Source organism: Thamnophis elegans, chromosome 2 (assembly GCF_009769535.1).
Source record: "Thamnophis elegans isolate rThaEle1 chromosome 2, rThaEle1.pri, whole genome shotgun sequence".
Taxonomy (NCBI): Eukaryota; Metazoa; Chordata; class Lepidosauria; order Squamata; family Colubridae; genus Thamnophis; species Thamnophis elegans.
Genome location: NC_045542.1, coordinates 76,011,156 through 76,036,424, shown reverse-complemented (window position 1 = coordinate 76,036,424; position 25,269 = coordinate 76,011,156). Strand labels below are relative to the sequence as shown.

At 37.9% G+C, this 25,269-nt stretch overlaps 1 protein-coding gene across 1 annotated transcript in view; it reads left to right on the top strand.

Moving 5' to 3' along the window:
* The window catches only part of AFAP1L1 (actin filament associated protein 1 like 1), a 79,312-nt gene that overhangs the window by 39,599 nt on the left and 14,444 nt on the right, over positions 1-25,269 (top strand). The window contains exons 2-9 of the mRNA XM_032211327.1: positions 4,571-4,699; positions 7,155-7,238; positions 7,984-8,081; positions 10,123-10,234; positions 11,569-11,667; positions 17,759-17,970; positions 21,518-21,697; positions 24,508-24,603. Coding sequence (XP_032067218.1) covers positions 4,571-4,699; positions 7,155-7,238; positions 7,984-8,081; positions 10,123-10,234; positions 11,569-11,667; positions 17,759-17,970; positions 21,518-21,697; positions 24,508-24,603 — 1,010 coding nt within the window. The remainder of the gene's footprint in view (positions 1-4,570; positions 4,700-7,154; positions 7,239-7,983; positions 8,082-10,122; positions 10,235-11,568; positions 11,668-17,758; positions 17,971-21,517; positions 21,698-24,507; positions 24,604-25,269) is intronic.

Below are 25,269 nucleotides of genomic sequence, written 5' to 3'. Positions count from 1 at the left end.
CTCAGCGGAGGCTACAGGAAAACATTTATGATAGAGGCATCCTGAATCTGCTGTGAACTTGGGTTCCGAATCTGTTCCCAGCAACAGGAGACCAAGGATCTTTGCATCCCAATGGTAGGGAGAGGGATAAGGCTGAATGAAAAGAAGATTTTGGATATATATTTAGGGTCACTTTCATCTCATGTTGCCATTTTTGTAGTGGATGCAAGGGGATTTTATGTCAAGGATGCAACAGTGGAAGATTGTTGACACTTTCAACCTCTGCTTGGAAGCTTTCCAGATAGGTCAGTCACTGTTTGACCTAAGGTGCTGAGTTAGGTAGTCCTTGTGTAATGACATGGCAAATAAAACCCTTCCATTCTAGCCTTAACCAAATATATGGAGGTTGAGATGGAAAGCATCACACTGTATGTGTACATGTGTGTCTCTCTGTGTGATATTTTTTTCCTTTTCAATTATTCCTCAAAAATACTGTATTGCCATTTCCCAATGGCAGGATCCACAGAACATACTTCAGTAGGCCAATGATGGGGCAGGCTATTGTGTGAACCTGCTGCTAATACAGGTCAATACATGGCAGAGAGGAGTAGTTTTAACTCAAAACTTCACCAAGTATTTGCAAGGCAAAGCCGCCTAGTCAGCCATACTACAGACCCAGCCAAATTTGACCAATTTAGGGCAGTGTCCAAACCCCATCCAATCAGTCCTCCAAGAAAAAGAGGGAGTTGTTCAGCAGCTGAAACAAAAGGCCTGGGTACCACAGAAGGCACATTCCAACATTGATTGTCCATAGGAGCCAAACGGTAGCTCATTTGCCAAAGTGGCCATTGGGGAGGAATCATTGCAATAATGAAATTTTTCCAGTACCATCTTGGTGGGTGTGGTCATGAGGTTACAAAGCCTTAACCCAGTTAACATAATTAAATGCTTCCAGACCCAACTGTAAAGCATTATGATTTTACTTGAGGAATGCTATGTGGAGAAACCCTGTACATTTTCTAAGCCATAGAGTGGATCCCCAGTCTGTCCCCAGATGTGGGGGATATTGTGTTCTTAGGTTCTGTAGTGAAGATCTACGTGAAATAAACAGGACTGATGTTCACATACCTCTCACGTAACACATTATCATGTCTCTATAGGAATGTGCAATGTGTGTCTGAACAACCCTGCTTACCGTTTCCCATAAAATGCTGAGTGAGCATTCTGGAATGCATGGGCAGCACTGCTGAGATCTTACCTAAATGTGCCAAAATTTGTTCTTACAAAAACTTGATATTTGTGGTTGTGACATAAGCTAAAATTGTCTGATTCACATGGAATTGTGGTTTGTTCATATTCATGAGTTGAAGAGATTAAAAACCAATTCTTGTACCTGACTCACTTGGTTGGAGTATCTTGAAAGAAACTGTACAATGTCCAGTTACAAAGTTCTTATAGTTGCAGCTTCTCATGCAGAACATGGGACAATTCCTTGATATTCATGTATTTGGTCTAAAGCCTAAATGGAACCTGTGTGCAACACATGATAGGATCTGGGTCTATTACTGCAGACTTCTGCCTAACTATCTGGAGAAAAGTCTTATACTTTCAGATCCAGATTAAGACAGACAATGTAATTTGATTTTTCCATTGGAAATAGCAGATGAGCTAGGAATTATGTTGCATGCAAACAACTATTCATTCAATGATTGTTTCTTCAAATGCCTAATTCAACTGTTATAACAGTTCTGAAAAAAGTGACTTACAATCGATACTCACACTTAAAACCGTTTGATGTCCCTGTGGTCATGTAATCAAAATTCAGGTGTTTGGCATCCAGCATTCTTATGATGATTACAATGGTTACAGTGTCCCAAAGTCAGATGATTGCTATATGTAACTTTCCCAAGTAAATGGAGAAATACAGATTTGCTTAACAATCATGGCGAAAATAAGTAATAAAATCAACCACTACTCACTAAATGATTACAATACTTGTACTTCCCCCAAAATGTTGGTTTAACATCATGAACTCTGGATGTGAAAAGAGGATTTCTTTCTCAAGGCAATTGTGGTATATTCCAGGGCGTTCCGTGCAAACTGTTTCTCTATTGCTCATATCCATAGTTTGAGAGTTTGGAGCTTTTCATTTCATATTATTAGAACTTTATTTTCCGTGAACCAAAGATTTAAATTGCCTTATGTCACAAAATTATCTATTGCACTTAACAATGCGAGACATCTTTATCACAAGCATGTTAATTTTGAATGCTAACATGCTAAATTACAAAGCTATTTGCTTGGATTAGAAATACCCTCAGATCTGTCATATAGAGGGAATTTAACAGTAGTGGGCCAAATTTGTATCCTTAGAGAAACATAATTGTCTCATGCTTTGTGTGCCTCTCAAGACTGGCATACGTATTTAGACGAAATAAAATGAATGACCTTGACACATACATATGTACAGTTTCCAGCTCTGCTTCTTCCTTCACTTCTATTCTGGTTACGCTCTGTTGATTCACAGTGTGCTTTTCTTTATTGAGTTTGTAAATATCTGCATAAAATTGTATATAATAGGTATCTGGACCATGCTGCTATTCAGATAATGTTAAAGCAACAGTGATAACTGAATCAAATAGTTAGAAGTGGATGGTCTATAATGTAGCAATAGATTTTCAAACAAAAAGGCAGCTGTTTATTAAATTGTCCTGGAGTGGATATTGTATACTTGAAAAATGCTAGAATATATTCTAAACAGTTATGGAGATATAATTGAGCTCTGTTATTAAATGAGATGATAATGGAAATAAATGTTAAGCTGCAAGTAGGGGATTACAGTATAAAGCAAGACTTCCAAGATAGCTTTATTGAAATGTTAGTTATTCCAGATAAAGTTATTCCAGTTTAGCAAAGAGAGAAAAAGTTCCAATATATCACATGATTCTGCCATGATGACGTGAGTTTGACACCCCTGTTTTAGAGGATATTTCCATTCTTCTACAATATCAGGATAGAGCATAAATAGCCACAGCTGCAGTTGTGCTCCAAAAATCCTTCATTAGAACCCCTGAACAAAAGCAGCATATTAAGAAGAATAGATAAATTCATGAAGGATAAGTGTCTCGATGGTTACTTGTTCTTATACTACGTATTAGGGCTGTGCCATGTTCAGATTAAAAAAGAAAAAAAATGCTTCAGAGCATGCATGGATAAATGTAAACACTTGTTGGTAACTCCTTAAAGCAAGTTTGTCTGGGATTGTGCTACAGTTGTGGAAGGCACAGCTGCTTTAAAGAGCTGCCAATAAGTGTTTCGTAAATGCTTCATTTGCTCCAAAGCAGTCCCTTGCTGCTTTGCATTTGAAGCATTCCATAGCTCTATAAAACATTATTTCTACTGTCACAGGTAGTATAAGGTAAACGTTCCCCTGCACATGCATGCTAGTTGTTCCTGGCTCTAGGGGGCGGTGCTCATCTCCATTTCTAAGCCGAAGAGCCAGCACTTCGTGGTCATATGGCCGGCATGACTAAACACCAAAGGCGCACGTAGCGCTGTTACCTTCCCACCAAAGTGATCCCTGTTTTTCTACTTGCATTTTTTGTGTGCTTTTGAACTGCTAGGTTGGCAGAAGCTGGGACAAGTAACGGGAGCTCACTCCATTATGTGGCACTAGGGATTCGAACCACTGAACTGCCGATCTTCTGATCGACAATGCATATCAAATGTCATAACTTTTCTGAAGCATGTAGGGTGAACTCTGTCTTTCTCAGTTAATCATTCAAGGACTTTCCTTCATATTGAGCCATGGAAAAAGTTTTAGGAGAGCCTTTTTAAAAGGGACAGGATAATGAAAGGATGCAGATTGACAGGGCAGTGAAGTAGGAAAGGAACTGTATTAATACTGTTACAGAATTACTGTTTCAATGTCCCTTCTTGCCCCTTCATTTCGAGTTCTGATAACAGGTAATGACTCTGAGCCTCTAAAGGTGAACTGGAGGAGAACACATTTCTATAAAGATACCAGAAGGATTTCTCCACTCTTGGATTTTATGAATCTAAGACAGAAGAAGATTAATGTGGACATGAGCTATAGCAACATTATAAATGAGCAAATGCAAAAATGACAAGAACTTGAAAGGCCAAGTAGGTGGAGCCATTGAATGAAAGGAATCTTTCATTCCTTCATGTCCCATCTACTCATAAGCTTATGAGACCTTTTCTAGAACCCAGTGCCAATGTTTTAAATGAAGGAAGCTTCGATACCTATCCTCATCCCTCATTAATAAAATTGTCCTATTCTTCAAACATTTGTTCATCTGCCAAGTAGGAAAATGCAACAGTGGTAGTTCAAGAGATTGTTACTGAAATGCAATGTAAGATCCATCCAGTGCTGGCATATAGTTTCTTCTTGAACGATAAAGTATTGACCAGCATATCATGTGGGGAAGGACCCAGACTCACATGAAACTTATCAGCCCTTCCATCCCCATTCCTCCATTCTTTTTTACTTTAAGTAACTTTTGTGTCTGTTACAGTGTTGGCTGAAGTAGCTGAACTCTTAATCTAAGATCTTCCTTTCTGCCCACAGTACTGGATCAACTTCTTCCTGAGCTGAACATCCTGCTCAAACTCTTGGACCATGAATACCTGAGTGCCACCACAGTGGAGAAGAAAAACACTGTTTCAGATATCTTGCAAAAGCTACAGCCTCCTGCAGGTTAGGAAATACTCGTCATATTTCATCACTGTGTTTTAACTTGCTGTTTTCCTTTTTTCCCCTCCTTTTTGTGCAACCATAACTATAAAGAATATGTTTGGCATCTTTTCTTCTTCGATTGTGACATGTTCTGACTCCTGACATGTCCAGGCAGATGTCAGTCTTTTGTTTAGGTATTGGGGAATCACTGGAATGATTGCAACATTTTTCCAGTCATTTGCCTCCAGTGACAGTTGACAGTGATCAGTTGCCTGGCCAGCAAGTCCTGTTTTGCTCTTTTAAAAGCCACTCGGAATGGTTTCCCAGAGGCAAAAGGCAAGTTGAGGCTTTGTTATCAAGGACTGTCCATGATGCCAGAGAGGTATAAAACTATATTTTCATGAAAGATGTTAATTTGGGCAAATGAACTGTTCCTTTACAATCAACTCATCACATTCTCTAAATCCAACTGCTGTGTAATTGCTGTGAACATTTAACAAGGAGGCAAGCACCAACACATTACAGACATAGCGACAGATTAAATGCGTGTCCTCCAGTGCTCTAGTCCTGCTCCAAATGGTTTTGAGAGAGAGAGGGAGGGAGGGAGGGAGGGAGAGGGAGAGGGAGAGGGAGAGGGGGAGGGAGGGAGGGAGGGAGGGAGGGATGGAGGGAGGGAGGGAGGGAGAGAGAGAGAGAGAGAGAGAGAGAGAGAGAGAGAGAGAGAGAGAGAGAGAGAGAGAGAGATCCTTATAGTAACCAAAGGATGCCTAAAAGCATCCTTTAGGTCTTGTGGTTTCACAAATGAAACATGTGTACAGTATCTTTGTTTTCTTTACATGAATAGGAGATTGCAGGGAGGGGTTCTACATCCCAGAAAGCTAAACAGTTCTCTCAGGCAGCTTATCTCTAGCAACTTCCTCATATCTCTTCCCTCCCTCCCTCCCTCCTGCATCTGTTTCCATTATGGTTTTCATAATACAGGATCCTTGGTCCTTTGTTGTTACAAGTACCTGACTCCTTCTGGTGGAGCATTCCATGCTAATGGACCCTTCCAGCTGACCTTGAGGAGCAGAAATAAACAGGCATTAAACAATAGCTGGCAAGAGCTGACTGTTCTATTCTTTGAGCCATCTGAGCCTTACACACAGAGTTTCTTCATATTTATGATTGTTCCCCGTACAGGACAAATGAAATTGTAAGCCTTTCAGGGTGGATATTTTTCTACTTTTATTTTTTGGTATTGTATTTCATGCTTTCTCAGGTCAGCCAATTACCTTTTGGGAATTTGTATCATTAGTCCTATATTAGTTTTTCCAGACGGGATGGGCTATCTGTCAGAATCCATGGAGTGTCTGCCTCTCTGTGTGTATGTGACTTTGTTTGGGCATGCTCGTGTATGTATGTGACTCTATATGTGTAGAACAGCAGAACCCTCAGGTAGTGAAAATAGTGGTATTATTTAACTTTGCTTTAGTTGGCCAGGAATTGTTATTTTCTTTCCTGTGGAAATGTGTGTTTCCACTAGACTTCCTGCTGCTGATTTCTGCTGAGACAGAAGATTTCCATAGGAAGAGCAAATGGTTCACATTGTCTGATCAGGAGATTTCTGTCTTCTGTCCTGCAGCAACACCCAGCACATATATTCTTCATAACTTTGGATCACCTGAAACAATTCTGAAATGGCCCTCTCTGAAGGAAAGTGATATCTCCTCATTCTTGACTTATACTTTTCAGATATCAATTTTTCCTCTTGAAGATAGGCATGGCCCCTTCTGACATTCTTCAAAGTTGGCATAAAATTGCTACTTAATTAGACTGGCTGAAGTTTGGGAACCAGAGATAGATGAAGTGATAAACTTTTGTTCAGATAGCTGGAAATATAAATGCACTGTTTGTTCAGATATTGTGAATTTTACTGCTGTCTTATGAAATCATGATACAAACTGACAAGAAATTAATGTGATGGGCAAATCTGGATGGTCTCATCTGCTTTGTGAACTCATGATGGCATATTCACATCTATGAATCAAATCTACAACTTAGTAAGACAGTACAGATTTGAGGGATAGAGAATTCAAAATTCTGCAAGGACTGAATACCTGTTTTGTTATAGTGGATATTTTTTTCCTATAGACTAGAACAGGAGTTTAAGCTGTTCTAAAAAATCTTTATATTTCATGGATGCTCACCAGTTTTTGTCTGTTAAAAGATCACACATGGCAAATGAATTTTCACAGGAAAAATGCTACCTCATTATTACTAATTGCTGCTTTAAAATGTACAATAGAAAATATTAAGTATATTCTGGAGTCTTTTGTGTGCATTGCAGACCAATGAGAAGCCAAAGAGTTTAGTTTCCTGCATAAAGGAAGCTAATGTCATCCTAGCAATGACTTGCAACAGTGAGAGGGAAGATCAATTATTAAACATTGAATGTTACTTTTTGTGTATTTATTGCATCATTTCTATCTTTCAGGGAAGGATGTGAATTACATGTATATGAATACGACAGCACTGCATAATGGCACTAGTTTTGTGGAATCACTGTTTGAAAAGTTTGGTATGTACAGTGGATTGATGTGATTATATTGTCACCTATAGGTGTGGCTATTTTGATCCCATTCAGTACCTGAAGTAGAAGAGTAATGGAAGTACTATAAGTGACAGAGAACCCACGAGGTATCAGAAAATCAGGAGGAGTCTAGTAGCACCTTTTCTGACTAACACATTTTATTTAAAAACATAAGCTGTCATGAGCTGCAGTTCACTCCATCTCCAACAATTGATTGATTTGACATACATACACATATTGATTATTTACCTGTAGATTTTGATAAATTTAAATACTACCATTTTGTTAGTATTGGCTATAGGTTTGGAAGCAAATATATTTCCTCCCTGCTTTAGTTCTGAAAAGCAATAGCTCTTTTGAATTAAGAAGAATACACTTATCTAATCTGATCTTTTATTTCATAGTCAAGGTTGTATCCAACTTAATACTTTCAAATTATAATTTCCCCCAGTCCTAACATAACACAGAATCAGCATAGATTATGATCAGCATAACTATCCAAGTCTCCTCCAAGAGGTCTTTCATTCTTCTTGATCACCTGCTTACTTCAGTAAGAGGACCGCTGACTTTCTCTTTGTGTCTTCCTTTCTCTGTCTCCCATAGTGACTCTGAAAAAAAGGCTACATAAATCTCATGCTCTGTACCTTTGTGGGCCCAAACTTTAAGATCTGATGCAATAATGAATATGCGTGTTACTGTACTATTGAGTCTCTGGCTTCTAATCTTTTCTCAGACTGTGACTTGGGCAATCTTCAGGACATGCAAGAAGATGATGGAGATGGTAAAGAAGGCATCAGCTTGGAGCTTTCAAGGAGTCAATCAGCTAAAAGTGTAAGTTCCATCAATTCTCAGTTCCTCATTCCATAACACATGAGAGTGTTTTATACTAAGGACAAACACTGGTCATCTACTTCAGTGCTGCTCATCTTCATTTTCTCTAATTTGGCGCTCTCCAGAAACATTGGAACCATAGAGGTGGGTTCCTACCGGTTCGGACAGGTTCGGTCGAATAGGTAATAACTCAGCTGGCCACGCCCTCAAACCAGTTTTATCGGTGGCGCCCTAGGTGGCGCCATCTTGGTTTTTTTGCTTCTGTGCATGTGCAGAAGCATTTTATACACATGTATAGCACATGCACACATCACATGCATCAAGCGCACACGCGCCCTCAGCACATCCCTGAACGAACTAGCAGTAGCAGTTCACTAACCCTAACCCCTGCTTCTATCCTAGCAGAACTGATGTGCATCAAGTTGAGGAAGGCTGGTTTATAGTGATTGACTGTGATATTTAAAGTTTTATATCTGAGACTTTCTTAGCTGATAGACTGAAGAGGCCACTCGTGGGCAAAACAGGTTTGAACTCTGCAGAGGACACATTTTGTATAGATTTTTATTTCTTTCTACCAAGCTCTTACAAGATGGGTCAAGATGGAATTCTCTGGGTACTTGATACCTGGGGTGGAGCTACATTGTAGATCTCTTGAGATAAGCAAAGAGACAGAAAGCAATGCTAAGAAGCAAAGAACTAAGGATCACATCATGTCTGAAAAATTCTGCTTATTCTATGCTTGCAAGACACATAGCTTGGAAAGAAGCCATCAGAACACTTATTTCATCAGCTATTTTCAAAGTTCAGGTTAGATGATAACATTCTATCCAAAGAGAAACAAAAATCCATTCCTTTTTTATAGCCAAATTTATTTCACATAAAGACCTGATATGCAATCAGATGCAAATATGGGAGAGGAATAATGAGATTGGAGACCAAAAATAAATAGAAATACTTTTTCTCTTCCCTTTAAGCCAGAAATAGTTGAAAAGAAGCATTGTTAAACATGAAAACATTCTCACTCAACTGAAGCAACAAATGTTTGCAAATGTTAGTACTACTTTTATCCAACAACTATGGTAGAATAAAAGAAGTATATGTGTATGCATTGTAGAGAAGCAAAGAATTATCTCTTATTTAGATGGAATAGTTCTTATTGCCCAGAGCAAGATTAAACAATGGTCTACATAATAATTTCCCCTTGTTTCCAACTGAATTGCTCTAAGGTCACACAGGCATCCAGCATAGCACTGTGGGCCCTTAAAGATATTTTATTACACAACTGCTCTAGATCATTTATAAAGTGATATTGGGGTAGGTTATCTACACTAACATCCTTGAATTTTCCCATTGTTTCTTTTATCTTTTTTCCTACCTGAGAAAAATCAATTAAGGTTAGAAAGCTAGATTGGCTATCTTCTGGTAGGTAGTTTAATGGGGTTCTCCCATGGCCATTATCCACACTGACCAGAGGCGGGTTCCTACCAGTTCGCACCTATTCGGTAGAACCGGTTCATCAAATCTACCAAATCGGTTAGAAGAGGTTCCACCAGTGGACCCGGAAAGCAGGCCACACCTACAGAAGAGGTTCCAAAAAATTTTGAAACCCACCACTGACACACACACACACACACACACACACACACACACACACACACAGACTGACTGACTGACTGACACAGAGAGAGAAAGAGAAAGAAAGAAAGAAAGAAAGAAAGAAAGAGAGTGAGAGATGAAAGAAAAAAAGAAAAAAGGGACAGAGAGACAAAAGGAAGAAAAGAGAGAGAGAACACATGGCCGGCAAGCCACTCCCACCAGGTCACATGGCCAGCAAGCCACTCCCACAAAAGAGGCCACACCCACAGAGTAGGTTCCAAAAATTTTTGAAACCCACCACTGACACTGACGCTATAGACACAAGAGCTTCTGAGCCTGAGGAATTTCTCTGCAGAAATTCCTCCATTTGGAAGATACATTCAGCGACAGATAATAACAGTGCAACATTCAACCCCATTTGAATGCTGCATTCTTTTTCTCACAGGTTTCTGGGGAGCCGCCTCCACCATTGCCCACGACGCCTCCTCCAGAAGATTATTATGAAGAAGCTCTGCCGTTGGGCCCAGGCAAAGCTCCCGAGTACATTACATCTCACAGTAAGCCTTAAAGAGGGCCAGCTATGGAAGGAAACAGCTGGCATTTCGGCACTCTCCTATCAGCTAGGAAAATAAAGGCTCCTCCCAGAGGTGTCTGGCAGCTGACAGGGTTATAATTGGTACCGGGGGCAGGCTTTCCTGCTCCTTTCCTGGTTTTTTTCTCTTCCTCCCCCATCTCTAGTTGGTCAGATGTCACAAGCAGTTGTTTGCTCAGACTTGCCTGGAAATGTATAGTAAATCTTGAGTGACAAGAAAGGAAAGGGCCTGCCTGAGAACAATGTCGCTCTGTCTCTCCCGTAGCTTGTCTGAGAGATTAGGGGAAGGCAGAGAAAAGGGCACAGCACCTGTTCTTGTTCTTGTAATCACTGAGCCCTAGTGAAGCCACGTACTGGTCTAGCAACAAAAACAAGAACATTATAAGGTTTCCTGCTGATGCAGCTGACTCGTGGCATAAGTGTCATGAGAATCATAAGGAGAGACTAAGATCCTGTTACAAGGATTCTGGAAAGACCCTCTTATATTAAAGTCAAGAAGGAGAGGTTTCAATGGGGGGGTTGGCTCTGGGACTCAGCCCCATGGGAACTGTGAATGAATGTGAAAAACAACCACAGTAAAGCATACTGAGGTTGTTTGAAGGCAGGGTATGTGCTTTCTACTAATGGTTGCAGTAAGGAAATAATGTGAGAAAGCAGAAAGCAGTTGGGAACAGATAATTATGGCTGGCACCCAATAAACTCTATTTTATATTTCTCTTGCTGTGGTTCCCTTTAGAGCAGCGGTGTCAAACTCGATTTCATTGAGGGTTGTGTTTGACCTTGAGGCATGGCCAGGGTGGGCATGGCCAGGTTGACGTCACCCATGTTGGGGGTGCCTGTGATAGCCTGAACGCTCTGCCAGAGAAAGCAGCCTCCAGAGCTCCGTTTTTTACTGTAATGGCGTCCTGCAACCCTCTGCCAGCAAAAATGGAGCTCAATAGAGCCATGTCCTCCCGAGCTCCATTTTCGCTGGCAGAGACACTGCGGGTCAGTCCTTCGCTGTTTCCATGGCAGCCCAGATGTAAGCAACCCTGGGCCTTGAGTTTGACACCCCCGCTTTAGAGTATCCCTTTAGAGATGGGCAAGTAAAAGTAGAAAGAGGATTTATCAGTGAGATGGATGGCATAAAAATTAAATAAAAAATTATCTCAACTTATTGTTAGTCCTGACTTATTGGTAATAAAAACTTGTCTGTATCCTTCAGAGTTGACTTACAGTGCAGCTCATACACCTCCCTGGAAAGTCTTTCTCACTGCTTAATTTTTACAATTTAAAATATTCCTTCTGTTTTCTGTACAGACAGCTCCAGTCCTCCCAATTCAATAGAGGACGGATACTATGAGGATGCAGATAGCAACTATCCTGTCACCAGAATAAATGGGGAGCAGAAAAACTCTTGTAAGTAGCACTGCAACTATATGTGTTGTGCACAGCTGTTGAGGGGAGGGAATCATTCTGATTGCAGAAGATTCAGGCAGTCAATACAATTTTATGAAAATATTATATTCTGGTATCTTTTTTGTTTTTTTTATACATTTTTATTTATTTTTGAACAAAGGCAAACATTTAAAAAAAAACCATCTTCCATTACAAATTGTAGAAAGTGTGTCAGTTGGTTACAGTACTTCCATGCATCTCTTCCATAGTCATCACCTGCTTTTCATATCAAATCGCATATTTTAAATTCACCTATATTCATGTATATCACAATTATTATATCTCAATGTTAATTTGACTATAATTGTTTTTACATCTTTTTATATATAATATTCAAAATCTAGAATAGGATTATGATAACATTCTATTAAATCATCCTAAAATCATCCAATCGCAATACATCTTTATAACATATTCTAGATAAGGCTTTTAAACCTCTTCTCATATTCTCCATGTGTGGTTTATATAAAATTTCATATTATCAAACTAATATATCTATATGTATTGTTATCATTATTAATCATTATTTAACTATAGCTATTGTCACTTCATTTTATACATACTACTAGTGAACTAAATTTAGCTTACTATTTATTATACATTTTCATTGCATCAACCTGTATCTTTCCAGTAATAGTGCAGTCTTATATCTCTTGCCATTTGTAGCATTAATATTCTAGTTACATCCTTTTATATATAATATTCAAAATCTAGAATAGGATTATATGGTAACATTCTATTAAATCATCCTAAGATCATCCAATCACAATACATCTTTATAACATATTCTAGCTAAAGCTTTTAAACCTCCTCTCATAATCTCCATGTGTTGTTTATATAAAATTTCATATTATAAAATTTCATATTATCATATTCATATTATATATTGTTATCATTATTAATCATTATTTAACTGTAGCTATTGTCACTTCATTTTATACATACTACTAGTAAACTAAATTTACCTTCGTTTTTATTATACATTTTCATTGCATCAACCTGTATCTTTCCAGTAATAGTACGGTCTTATATCTCTTGCCATTTGTAGCATTAATGTTCTAGTTACCTTCTGAATAAATCTTGTATAAACTTCTCTTCACAACATGTTGTTCCTTTCCTATCTCATAAAAGCTTGAAACCCAGCATCTGTTCTTTCCATCAGCTTATCTTTGGTTATCGCTAGTGCTTCTGTCAAGATTTCTCTCTTATCTCCGTCAATTTTTCTCTCTTTTCTTCTTCTGTGCTTTGAAGTCCTGGGTAGAGTTCCAATCCATCTATCTCCCCTTTCCATATTTCACTCTTGCCATTACCAAACACGCTCACTTTGTTGTCAGTATTCACAGTTTTCTTATCTCTTTGCTCATTTTTTATTCCATCTTTTGAACTCTATCCTCCATTTTCTTCATTTGATAAACATCCTCAGTTTCTCCATCAAATTTTTCTGTTTTGTATTCCATATTCTCTAATCTCTTTTCAATTCTCCCTGTCACAACTAATAGATTTTGAATTTCAAACATAATCATTTGCAATGTTACAGTTCCTTTTTCCTGCTGCTGAGCCATTCTTTCAATCTTTCAGACACTGCCACTATAGGGTTCAAGGCTATATTAATAAACTTCAAACCGGTTAATTTATTATCTTTCAAGTCAAAATGTTATCTTCCCTCCAATAGCTAGTGATAGAACTCCCAAAAGGCACCTGTTTAAACAACTTGTGCTCTTCCTGCTATCACTGTCAGTAAACAACCGGAAAGAACCTTGAATCTCAAGTGATCAAAGAGAAAGAAGGAAAAAAATGTATCAAGCCTCCAGCCTCTAAGTGGCAGTGTAACTGCTTTTTCTCCTATTGTTACAACCCTCTTTATAATCCTTATTGTCTTCTTTATATTCCAAGCTTAAGAAAGAAAGAAAAAACCTTAAATGGAGATCAAAAACAATCCAATCAATCCAATCAAGCATTATTAAAAAAAGAGAATTTTAATCCATAGGTGTAAGCAAAAGTGAAAAAAAGAAGAAAGCATCCAATCAGTTTAAAAAATAGAGAGCCTTTGCAAAAGTTCCATCCGTGAAAAAAAATTAGAAACAGGATAACACACTAAGTTTAATGTAGATTAATTTCACTGCTTACAGTCTTCTGTATTCAATTTTAATTTAACTTATTTTTTTGGGGGGGGGTAGTCCCTTTTTCTAATAATAAAATTTCCTCACCAATTTGACATACTTTCTCTTTCCGCTTTCTTCCCGTTCCAGAGCTGTCCCAACTTCAGTAGCTTCATTAGCTGCATTTCTGTCGAGGGAAAAAAAAAAAGCTATTCCTGGATCTTTCAGGGACTTTGCTGTATCCCTGAGATCAGCAGGAGGTGCCTTTCTCAATCACAGTCTCTATGGGACGGTTTAGGTCCGAATGGACCGTCCAGCGGCAGAAATTTGACTGCGATCTCGGAGCACCAAGATCGCACATCATGCCGTCACGATGTTAGCTCTCCAAGTCTTATCTTTTTTGTTGTTAATTTTGTTACAATTAAGCTACTGTAACTTTAAGAAGAAAATTCTTTTCTTATTTCTGTAGTTTTATTCATAGCCATCTTAGATTTTAGGAACAAACAAGTCTACAGCACTTCTGCATTTCCTTCCTTCTTGTCCTTCTACCCTTGAATTTCTCTCCCAGATTCTCCACTGTTATTCCAATACATCCTCAGTGTTATTGGATCTTTTTCCACCACTAAAGAGATTAAATCTCACACGTGAAGTTCATTTGAAGTTGACTATTACTAATAACACGTATTCATTATTTAAAGTTCTTTCTTCCTCACAGTCCTGGAGATTTTGTTATGTACCTAGCACTTTTCTTAATCACTATTAGTAAATCAGCCTCTTATCACTAAATTATATCAGGATGTCATTGTCTCTCCTTTGTCTGCATTGCCTTATTGATTTAAAGTTTGCCTGTGTTGAAAAAAGAAATAAAACCTTTCATGGGGGAGCTATGGCATGGTAAACAGAAAGATCGCTGTGCTATGCTTCTCCCAATTCCAGAATTTAAAATCTAGTATCATCGCTTTTTGCTGTGTTTGCAAATTTCTGTAATAGTGCCATAATAGTGTCAATAAACCTCTTGTTTTGTTCTTTTTCCATTCACAATTCTCCTTTCTATCCACCTACGGCAATCCAGGTGGTTTAGCATACACATATTAAACTATTAAAAACCTCTACTGAGAGGTAGTGTGGGAGCCAAATATATTTATCAAAAATAAGTAGTTTGTATTTTGAAAGCAGCACTCAAGAAGGCATAACCCAGGTGCCTCAAAAAGCAGCAGCAGTTTTAAAAGTGATTTTTTTTTTAAATGTCTAGGCAGGTTGATAGCAGGAGTGGTAACATGGTCTATTTAAGCAAAATCAAATCAATCATTTCATAGGATGCTGCATTTTGAAGATCTCTAATATGGCAGATAATAGGTTATAATTGATTTGTCTTAAAGAACCTTTCATATACTATCCGCCACATGGGTTTTAAATACTAGCATCTCCATCTTGATCTACACCCAAATCTGACTCTTTCTAGGACTGCTGATTACTTGCCTCTCCATACATTGCCTAACCTTATCTGAGACCTCAAGAAGAGATTATGGTTGCTGACTCACCAACACTTTCTAGAGACCTGTGCCAAGCTAGGCATTAGTTCTACCAAACATTCTGTTCTAACTCACCATCCAAAACCTTCTGAATACCACAACACAGAATTTAGCCCAAAGAGGGTTGTGTTAGAGAACATGAATATTAGGAAGAGATGTCTACGCGTCTAATCTGAGGTCTATTCTAGGCAACTTGATAGCATCCTGGGCTATGCAAAAATTGAGAGTAAACCAAAGAAAGTGGCTGAATATATCTGGCCAGCTACCTAATTTGCTTAGTCCTTTTGCAGTTATTTTCTCTCTAGTCTTTCGAGCAGTAAGGCTACTAACAACATTTTTTTTCCAAATGCTTACAGTGGGTATTACTTCCACTGTGACTCTTCCTCAGCTTAACCCCCAGCTACTATATTTTACTCATTACTGTTAAACCTATAAGTGATCAGTTCCTCCAAAAACGAAATCTCTTTCAAATCTTCACTAATCCTTGTCTGCATAAAAATTATAATCTTCATAATTTATCATCTCATATCTTATATGGCTTTATTCTTTTAAAATCTTTGCATTTTAAATTTTTCTATGATGTAAAAAGGGAATGGATAATATAAATTAGGTCTTTGATTCTGTGTATTATGTTCTACTTTATACAGTACTCTTATATATTTTTATCTTTAAACAATTCTTTAAAAAATAGAATGCATTTTCATTTAAAAGTACACAATGATACAGATAGGAATATTGCAAGATATGGTTTGTTCAGAATATCAATATTAATTTTTCATTACAGACTATATTACTACTTCAATTAATTATGCTCTGATCTCTGTGCTGCTCTTATGTTTCTATAAAGTAAAATTATTCAGATTTATATCTGCTAATTAAAGTAACAAAATATTTGATAATAGAAATAAGGCATTTTTACAAGAAATATGTTCTATTTAATTGGGAGTGGGATTTTGGTAGCATCTCCTACTTATATATGCAAAATTAATGGGTTATATTTCCCATTCTCTTTTATTTTCATGATTTATATCTTATGATGTAGGAGTTCTGAATCTAAGCGAGGTTAAAGGCTTCATCACATCTTAATCTTGCCTGCCTTAGATAACCAGCATTGGTAAAACATTTAGGACTTTGTTTCCAGAAAACAATGAGCACGGACCAGTTAGCAGATTAGCTAATTTAGCATTTTTTCTATCTTTCCCAATATATTTTATGGGTAACCTCATGTAGAGGTAATTGCAATTATATTGAGATGTGATCAAGGCACAAATAACTGAATGATTGTAGTTAATTCATGAGATAAAACTATACAAACACACTCTTTGCCATCACCATCACCTGAGGATTTGGAGATAAGATCAGGAAGCATTTTCAGACAATATGCTTGCTCTTTCATGGAGTCATACAATTCAAATTCATACAAGCTGAATCCCAATCCCTTTTCATTGCCCAACACCACCTCAACTTCATCTGGATTTAATTTATCCTTGTTTTCACCTCTTCCACCTTTTTATCAAAGTTAGGCAACATTCAATGGTATGGTTAAGAACTTTCTTGGAGTTAATATGGCAGGAAATCCGTAGAAAAGAGGAATATTAAATATTTTTGCATAACGAATAAAGAAGTTTTCTATTAGCTTATGGTAAGGTTGGGCAACTTGTTCAATAGTGTGATGTGAGCTATTGAGCATCAGCCAATATAAATGTTTTCAAATATAATTTTCATTAATTCTGTTTAGAAACTGTTGTTTACAATTTTGGGGCCAAAAATGCTTTAGGAACCATATGTAATCATTGTTATCAATATTTTTATTATCTGTTCTAAAGTCAGTGATCAGGTTATAGCCATTACAGCAACAATTCATGCTATTTCCAATAGCTTGTAGAAATCTGTTGGTTTGTTTATGCCTTTTCTTCAATTCTATAAAATTATTTTGGTCAGAGGTTAACATACTTTACAGTAAAATATACTTTGTATCATGGAAATGATCTGAACTGGTATATTTACTCTAGCTTGAAAGTTTATATGGTCCCGTCCCCCCCCCCCGCTAACTTTGACCAAAAGAATGAAGAAAATGGAAGAAAAAAACTCAAACTTTTATGAAACTCAGTGCTGTGGCGTACTGAGAAGCAATAGCAAGTATGTGCCTGTTTAGATTGTGAAAAATAAAAATTATTGCACATTGAGACAGAATTCATATCTGCAGGTTGCTTCACTATGAACCCTAGTTGAACTCATAAACAATAGGTATTTTAAGAAAAAGGCTATCACCTGAGTTTACCTATTTACAAATTGGTGGGCAAAGCCAGATGATACAAAAGTAGATTGACTTGTAGTCTGACTCAATAAAAATAGTCTCTCTAATTCTATGAGATTAGCAGTAACAGTACAGAAGATTAAATTCTCTCTGTTTCCTCATAGACAATGACTCTGATGCAATGAGCAGCTCCTATGAATCTTACGATGAGGAGGAGGAGGATGGGAAAGGCCAGAGGTTAACACACCAATGGCCATCAGAGGAAGCTTCCATGAATCTGGTGAAGGATTGCCGGATTTGTGCTTTCCTGTTGCGTAAGAAGCGCTTTGGACAGTGGGCCAAACAGCTGACAGTTGTTAAGGACAACAAGCTTCTGGTGAGTCAGTGGTTTTTAGAATTCCAGTTTTTGTAGTAATGACAGGTCTTTTGGAAGAAGACAAATTCCTTTCCAAATTACATACTAAAATTAATTTGTAATAGCACCACTGGTTATAATGAAACCCAAAGGCCTGTTGATAAAGTGATATTTTCACCTGCTTCTAGAATACCATAAATATGTGGGTCCTCTTGCTACAGGAAAAAGTTATTCCAAAAGGGAAGCTGCTATCTATTTTCTGGTGGATAAGGACCCTTAGCAGATGCTCACTAGATAGTCAAAGGGACAGGCAGAAATTATTGGAAAAAGGCAGTCTCTAGGATAAAAGAATATTGTGCTAATGAAAGTATGATAAATTTATGCTGCAGATATTGATAGGATTGACAGAAAAGAAGCATGCTGGCTATTGTTTTAAAGGCTTCTGATGTACAGTGACAGCAGCATTTTATTATCTGGGATTTTCTAAAATCTCAGTTTGCAGGCATAAAAGTGTGCAGCATAGAATCACAGATCTGTTTAGAATTTTGTTACAATACTCCAATTAAAATATCTAACAAATTCTAACTTGGTTATTTAAAGCCAGTAGGAATAAAGCTGTGCTCAATTTGATGCTCTGTATCATATATTCATTGTGTGAGCTTCTTCTTGGCTATATCATACACTATTGTCATTAGTCACTATTGTCAGTAATTAAAGGAGAGGTGATAATGGTACAGTTTCTCTTCCAGGCCTTTTCCCCATTTCAAATAAAGGAGTCAGCTAACACAGATGTGGCTAGGTCTACAAGAAAAGAAATACAAGTCTGTACAATAATTTGAAAAGGTTAATTCATGCACTGACTTTAATTTCAAATAGTCTTCCTTCTATATGAAGACCAATGCTAGGCACACCAAAGCATTTGAAGAATATTATGCTTAGACTTTGCCTTGATAGATGGAAGATTATTCCAAGGGATTTAATAAAGCATATTACTAATTGTAAATTGTGTCCATTGACTGACCAATTTAATGCCTATTATCTTTTAGTGAACACCATTATTTTTATAATTAAACTTTAAGGATTGACTGTCAAAATAGGAATAAGAACACAGAATGTTCTTTGCAAACCTACTTGGGTTTGCAGGAGAATTAACATATCATCCATGTAAAGATATATGCCAAGGAGAACACAAGTGAATTAATATGTAAATTGAATAATGGAAGCAAGATGCAATTCTACCTAATTCTCCTAAAGGTTGAAATGTCTTTGGTGAGATGTCCCACCAAAGTGGATCTTAAATGTGAGTTTTGATATCAAAATTAGTTCAGTTGATGTTGAGAGTAATATATGCCATATTCAACATGATATCTTGATTATGATATTATGATAAAAGCCAGGATATTCAACATGATATCTTGATATCAGGTTGAATAGGTATCAAAAAATAAGAAACACTGTATAAAATGCAATTGGGGGATATGTTCCTTTGCCAGATGGTGCAACATGAAGGCTGAATGTAAAACAGAATGGCCTGGTTGAAAGCCAAATTGTTCTGCCAAAATAGACTCCATCCAAAACACTAATCATTCATACAGATTTGCTGACTCTACTGGACAGACTTTTTAAGTTTCTTAATTTGGTGGCAGCTTTCTCTCACTTTTTTGTACATTGGAATTATTATTGCCATTCTCCCACCCACCCCCGCCCCCAATCTTTAGGGATATGCATGATGCAGTCAATTAAAAAGGAAAGAGAAAAGCCAGGATTGGGTTTTACCACTCCAGGTTGTTCCTGATTATCTAATGTAATATTATGTAATACTACATTATTATGATACTCAGGGACTTTATCAGACTTGACCTTTACTATTCAGATATGTTTCTGAGAAGGTTACTGATGCCTATTCTAGGAAGAATCCACATCCAAATGTAATGGGGTAATGGCTTCTTTGTTGCTCTTATATAATGGTCAGGATTGTTCCTCTCAAACCACTGAAGGAATAGGGCCATCAATTCCACACACACACACAGGCACACACACACAGACACACACACACACATACAAAAGATTGTGAGCCTTCTCTTTATGGGGAAGCACAGTAACATCAAAGACATTGCTGGAGCAATCTTGGAATCAGCCAGCCATTCCATCTTGTTTGGACCAAGTCCAGATCTTGGTGGCCTCCACATAGCAGGTCATGATTTCCACTGCATCTCCCAATGGGACCAGGGGAGAAATGTGTAGCTGAATATCATCTGCATATTGATGATACCTTACTCTGAACCAATCTATAACGTCTCCCAGTCCATTCACCTAGACATTTTTGATACAACCTTTATTCTCCCCTGTAAGACCGTGATGGCGAACCTATGGCACACATGCCACAGGTGGCACACGGAGGCCTCTTTGCCAGCATGTGAGCTGTCGCCCCGGCTGAGGTCCACCACATATCCCGACAGCCAGCTGATTTTTCAGGTCTCTGCAGGTTGTGTTGTTTAATCAAAATGCAGTTAAAACACTATACAAGCCATCAAGAATATAACTATATAAATCCAACAGGAACAGGAAGTGCCTCACAGGAGTAGATAGAGGTAAATCCTAGAGAGGCAGGAAATGTATCATTGAACAATGGAGATGAATGTTAGAGAGGAATAAAGCTGCATAGAAGGCAGACATAACACCTGTAACAGCATAGGCATGCATGGGGGTAGTGCGGGGGGGGGGGGGCTGCTCCCCTGCCCCCACTTTTTTGGTCCCAGAAGGCTTCAGGGATGCCTGCTAGGCCCAAAATGGAGTGCGCGAGGATCTCGTGAACATGCACGGGGGCGCACCGGGGGTTCACGTGCACATTGTATTGTGGGTGTGGGCACGTGCACACGCTCTGTCATGCACAAGCGCACACTTTTGGCACACAAGGACAAAAAGGTTACCATCACTGCTGTAAGGGGTTTATAGGTAGCATTGACTGTAAGATGTACTTATCCACCCTCACCAAATATCTCTTTTTAAGATGAAAAATGAAAAAAAAAATCCAATCAAAATTCTTTGATTGGAATTTATTCTTCCAAGTTCATTATGGACTAGAAAAGCACAGAGTAGGGGATAGGTTAATTATTTCTTCATCCAACATTTTCCTGTACCAATATTACTTGGAAAGACCCTATTTAGATAAGTATTTGAGCAGGAAGTGTCCTGGCTGCTCTACCAACTATGCTTTGCTGCTTCCTGATCTCCCTCTGGAAGCATATTTCTTACTTTCTTTAAAACAACCTGAGAAATTTAAAATACATTGATATAATATTTCAAGACATACAGCATGTATGTGTCAAACAGAACATCAGGTTCAATGTATCTTTTGCTTCATGTAACAAAGTGTTCTGGTTTGTTAAGCTGTGTGAATCTTCAAATTTTTCTTCTTTCTCTGACATGTAAATCTCAGCCATTTCCAAATGGTCAACATCATGACAATACTCTTTTGTTTGTTCTTACCACATGGAGAACAGGTGTGAAATGTGCGAGACATGAAATGCTGAATGAAATCTCAATTGTCCCTTCTTTCTAATGTTAGTGTTACAAAAGCTCCAAGCACAGACAGCCACACCTTGAAGTGCCTTTGAGTACCAGCCACGTTGTCTATGTGCCAAAGGACGGCCGCCGCAAGAAGCACGAGCTGCGCTTCACACTACCAGGAGCTGAGGTCCTAGTGTTAGCAGTGCAAAGTAAAGAGCAAGCTGAAGAATGGCTGAAGGTATCTCACACAACTACAAAAGATGGTATTCCTCTGCAAACCCCTCTTTATATGTGGCTCTTATTTCTACACGTGTATCTTTTTTTTTACTTGTTTATTCATAATGCCCAAGATACGCTTAGTAATCCTGCTGTGGCTGCTTTTTGGAGATGAGCAAATGAGAATGAATCTCATAGGAAGAGGGACTTATCTTCCTCCTGGGGAAAGGCTTTCCTTCGAACCCTCTTATCATGCCTGCCTGATTGCAACACTAGCTGTGGAGAGAATCTCCACCCACCAAAGAAGACCTTCCCCACCCGATATAGAACTGTTAGGACAGATATTTGTTTACCCCACTCAGCCTTTCCTGCTTTTGTTCTCAAGCATGAGCTCATAAACTCAGGGAATCTCTGGGAAAAGTAGATTTTGCCTTCTCTTCCACTCCTTTCAACTCAGTTTTCTCTAGTGACACCTCTGCCCTCTCCAGGAGTACCAACCACAATATGCTTGGAGAATGGCAGATTGCAAAATACCAGCCTGATAGATGTAAAAGTAGAAATGTCAGTGTGATTAACCACATATCATGTGGTTAGCTATATGCTGTAGGAATCAGTTTAATAAATGATGAAGATTTATCAAGCTTGAATATGGTTATTGATGTTTTTGGTAAATACCTGTTCTAGGAAGATAAATGCAATATGATCCATAAGAAAAGAATAATTACCTTGTGGATCTAACAAGTTTAGGACAGAGAAAAGAAATCTACACAGAAAGAGCCTCTCTCTGTGCAGCACCTAATTTGTGGCTTCTCAACACACCAAGAATCCATTTTCCTGTGGTAGGATTATTTGAGTTTTGATGTTTTTGCAAATTTATGGAAGGAGGCAAATTATTGCCACTTTAATCCCACCTTTCTACTGATTCCAGTGACTTAAAATTGTAGTGCTGAAATTCTGCCATTGAATAAGGAGATATAATGGGGAGGGGACATTTAAAAAAAATATTTATGGGAATTCTAAAGTAGGAATGGAACAAGTTGGCCTCACAGATGTTATTTGTTCCTTTTCTATTCTTGATCCTCACTGAAGAAAAAATCAGTGTTCTCTAGAAGATTGGAAAGTCAAATTGTGCCACTAGCCCTACAAATGCTCCAAAAGGCCTTGATTATATTAGTATTCAGTAAAATATCTACAGGATACTTATAACATAGTGAAAACAGCCTTCTCTGTGTTGTTTTATGTTTAAGTGGTATCCCATTATATATTCCCAACAACAACAGAATTATTTGGACTGAAATAGAACACCTGTAGAGGAAAATGTTTGGGGAAGACTTGTTTAACATTTCTCTTCCTACTTAATACCTAAGTTAGTGCCATAAGCTAATCACACAGTAACCATTTCTTAGGTAGCTAAGAAACAGAAGCACGGAGTTAAACAATTAACAGCATTTGCCATAGACAGAAGATATCTAGGGAAGTGGTTGACTGATCATATAGGCTCAACTTTATATCATAAAGGAGAATTTGCAGCATGAGGGCTTGGCTTCTTTGTAGTTTGTCCATACTGACATGGAGATATGTACTCTTTCGGAGATTTTTATCTGGGAGAAATTTAATGAAACCTATAAACTAAGTAATTTATATCAGAACTGCAGGGATGAAAGTTTAATGACTTGGGATTTGATTTATTTTCTGTTTTGGCAGAGCAAGTGTTCTTTGGCTTGAGTACTGTCAGGAAATTAGTATTAAAAGTCTTTGTTCCTCCTTATATTACTGGCTGATTTTTTTTTGTTATTGTTTTTAGTATTTTCACATCTTTCCTTTACTGCATATATTAGTTAAAGCACTCCCTGCTCCTGGCTTGGGATGAAACTGTTCAGATCCTCCCTTCCTCAGAATGTTAAGTACTCTCCTGGCCCCAGTCCACCTGACACTTCAATGGGCTGGATAAATCCAACTTTCTTTTGAAAAACCATCTCCCTGAATTAAAAATACCTGATAACCAAGTCAACTAGGGTTCTTTTTGGACCAGAATACAATCCAATTTGAATGAGATAGAGCAGGAACTGGATGCACTTTCTGCCCTATAAGGAAAAAGCCACTGCCCTGTTTTGAAAGCTCTTATCTCCTTAAAACTTGTGTCAACATTCTCTGCTGAAATATTAGAGAAGCTGGGAATAGGAATAATAAAAATCAGCAAAGCCCCGTTAATGAATGAGCTATTGAATGAACTTTATAATTTTGTTTCCTTCTATCTTACGAGGCATAAGAAAAACATTATCTTGAGTTAGGACCTGTTAGCCAATGATACTCTTAGGCATAAAACTGGTGTCAGTTTAACATAACTTAATCAGAAATAGCTAGCATTAGAAATTAATCCTGCAAGCAAGCTGAAAAATTAGGTGTAGATCTTGCCTTTTTCAACCTGATGCTGACCATGTACTGGGTTTCTAATTTCCAGGATTCCTAGCTAGGAGTGGTCCCAAATTATTTGGAGCACACTCGTTTTTACTAGGCTTATATATATTTCTATTCCTCAAAAATTGATCAGAAGCTTTTGTTCCCCTTTATTCCTCAAATTTGATAAATGCCAATCATAGTTCATAGCTCCTGGATTAAGAGTTGGCTTTTCAGCTGCTAACCTGTGATCCAAGATGGAGTTTGCTGTATTCCTTTGTAAGGCAAGGAAACCTGGAGGGCATTTCTGTGGCTGGAAAAACATAACCTGACAGTTTGAAATGAAGTGAACTTTTTATTATAGCAGAGGTGTATCCCTGTTTGTAAAGTGTTGGAATTTATTACTGTCATTCTAAACTCTTATCTCCTGCCCAGGTGATAAAGGAAGTAAGCAATCCCACTGGAGGAGGATTAAATGGAAATGAAGTTCCTCTTTCTCCTACACTTACCTACAAGATGGATCACGATAAGGTAAAATTTCCTAAAATTCTGTTCCCAGGACAAGCTGGACATCATGCACATAACATTCATACTATTCAAGTGTACCTTTCCACATATAACTAGCAAGTGGAAGAGGGGAGAATATAACCCTTTTTTTAATCTGTTGTGATCCTACACTTAATTTAAACAATACCCCATTGCAAGAGAAAAGGCTCCGTCCTGATGCAAGTAGCAGCTGAAGGAAGAGATTTTCATTGGAATAAAATATATATATATATTTATAGGTAGTTCTCAACTTTCCTAGCCGCCCTCCCCCCCCTCCAGTGCCAAGAGTGGTTCTCAGTCTGAATAAACTGTGCAACCTTTATCTCAGAGCTGTAAGACCAGCATGAGGCCCACTTATAAAGGAGACACCTGTCTCTGACATGAAGATTTTGAAAGAAGACGCCATAATCTTCTTTGAGGGAGCATAAAGCAAACTCTTTTTTAAAAAAAAATCAGTTCTTAAGTAACCAACAGTAACATTATAGATGGAAATGACTAATTTTTGTCTGTGAATCAAAATATCTGTGATGCTCTTCAAAACTAACTTTTCCCAGAATGACTTACAAGTGTGTATTTTCAAAGTAAAGAGCATTTTAGTGCTATTTTGGATAGCAACCAAGATCACTTTCTTCAATGAGCTTTGCTCAGTGA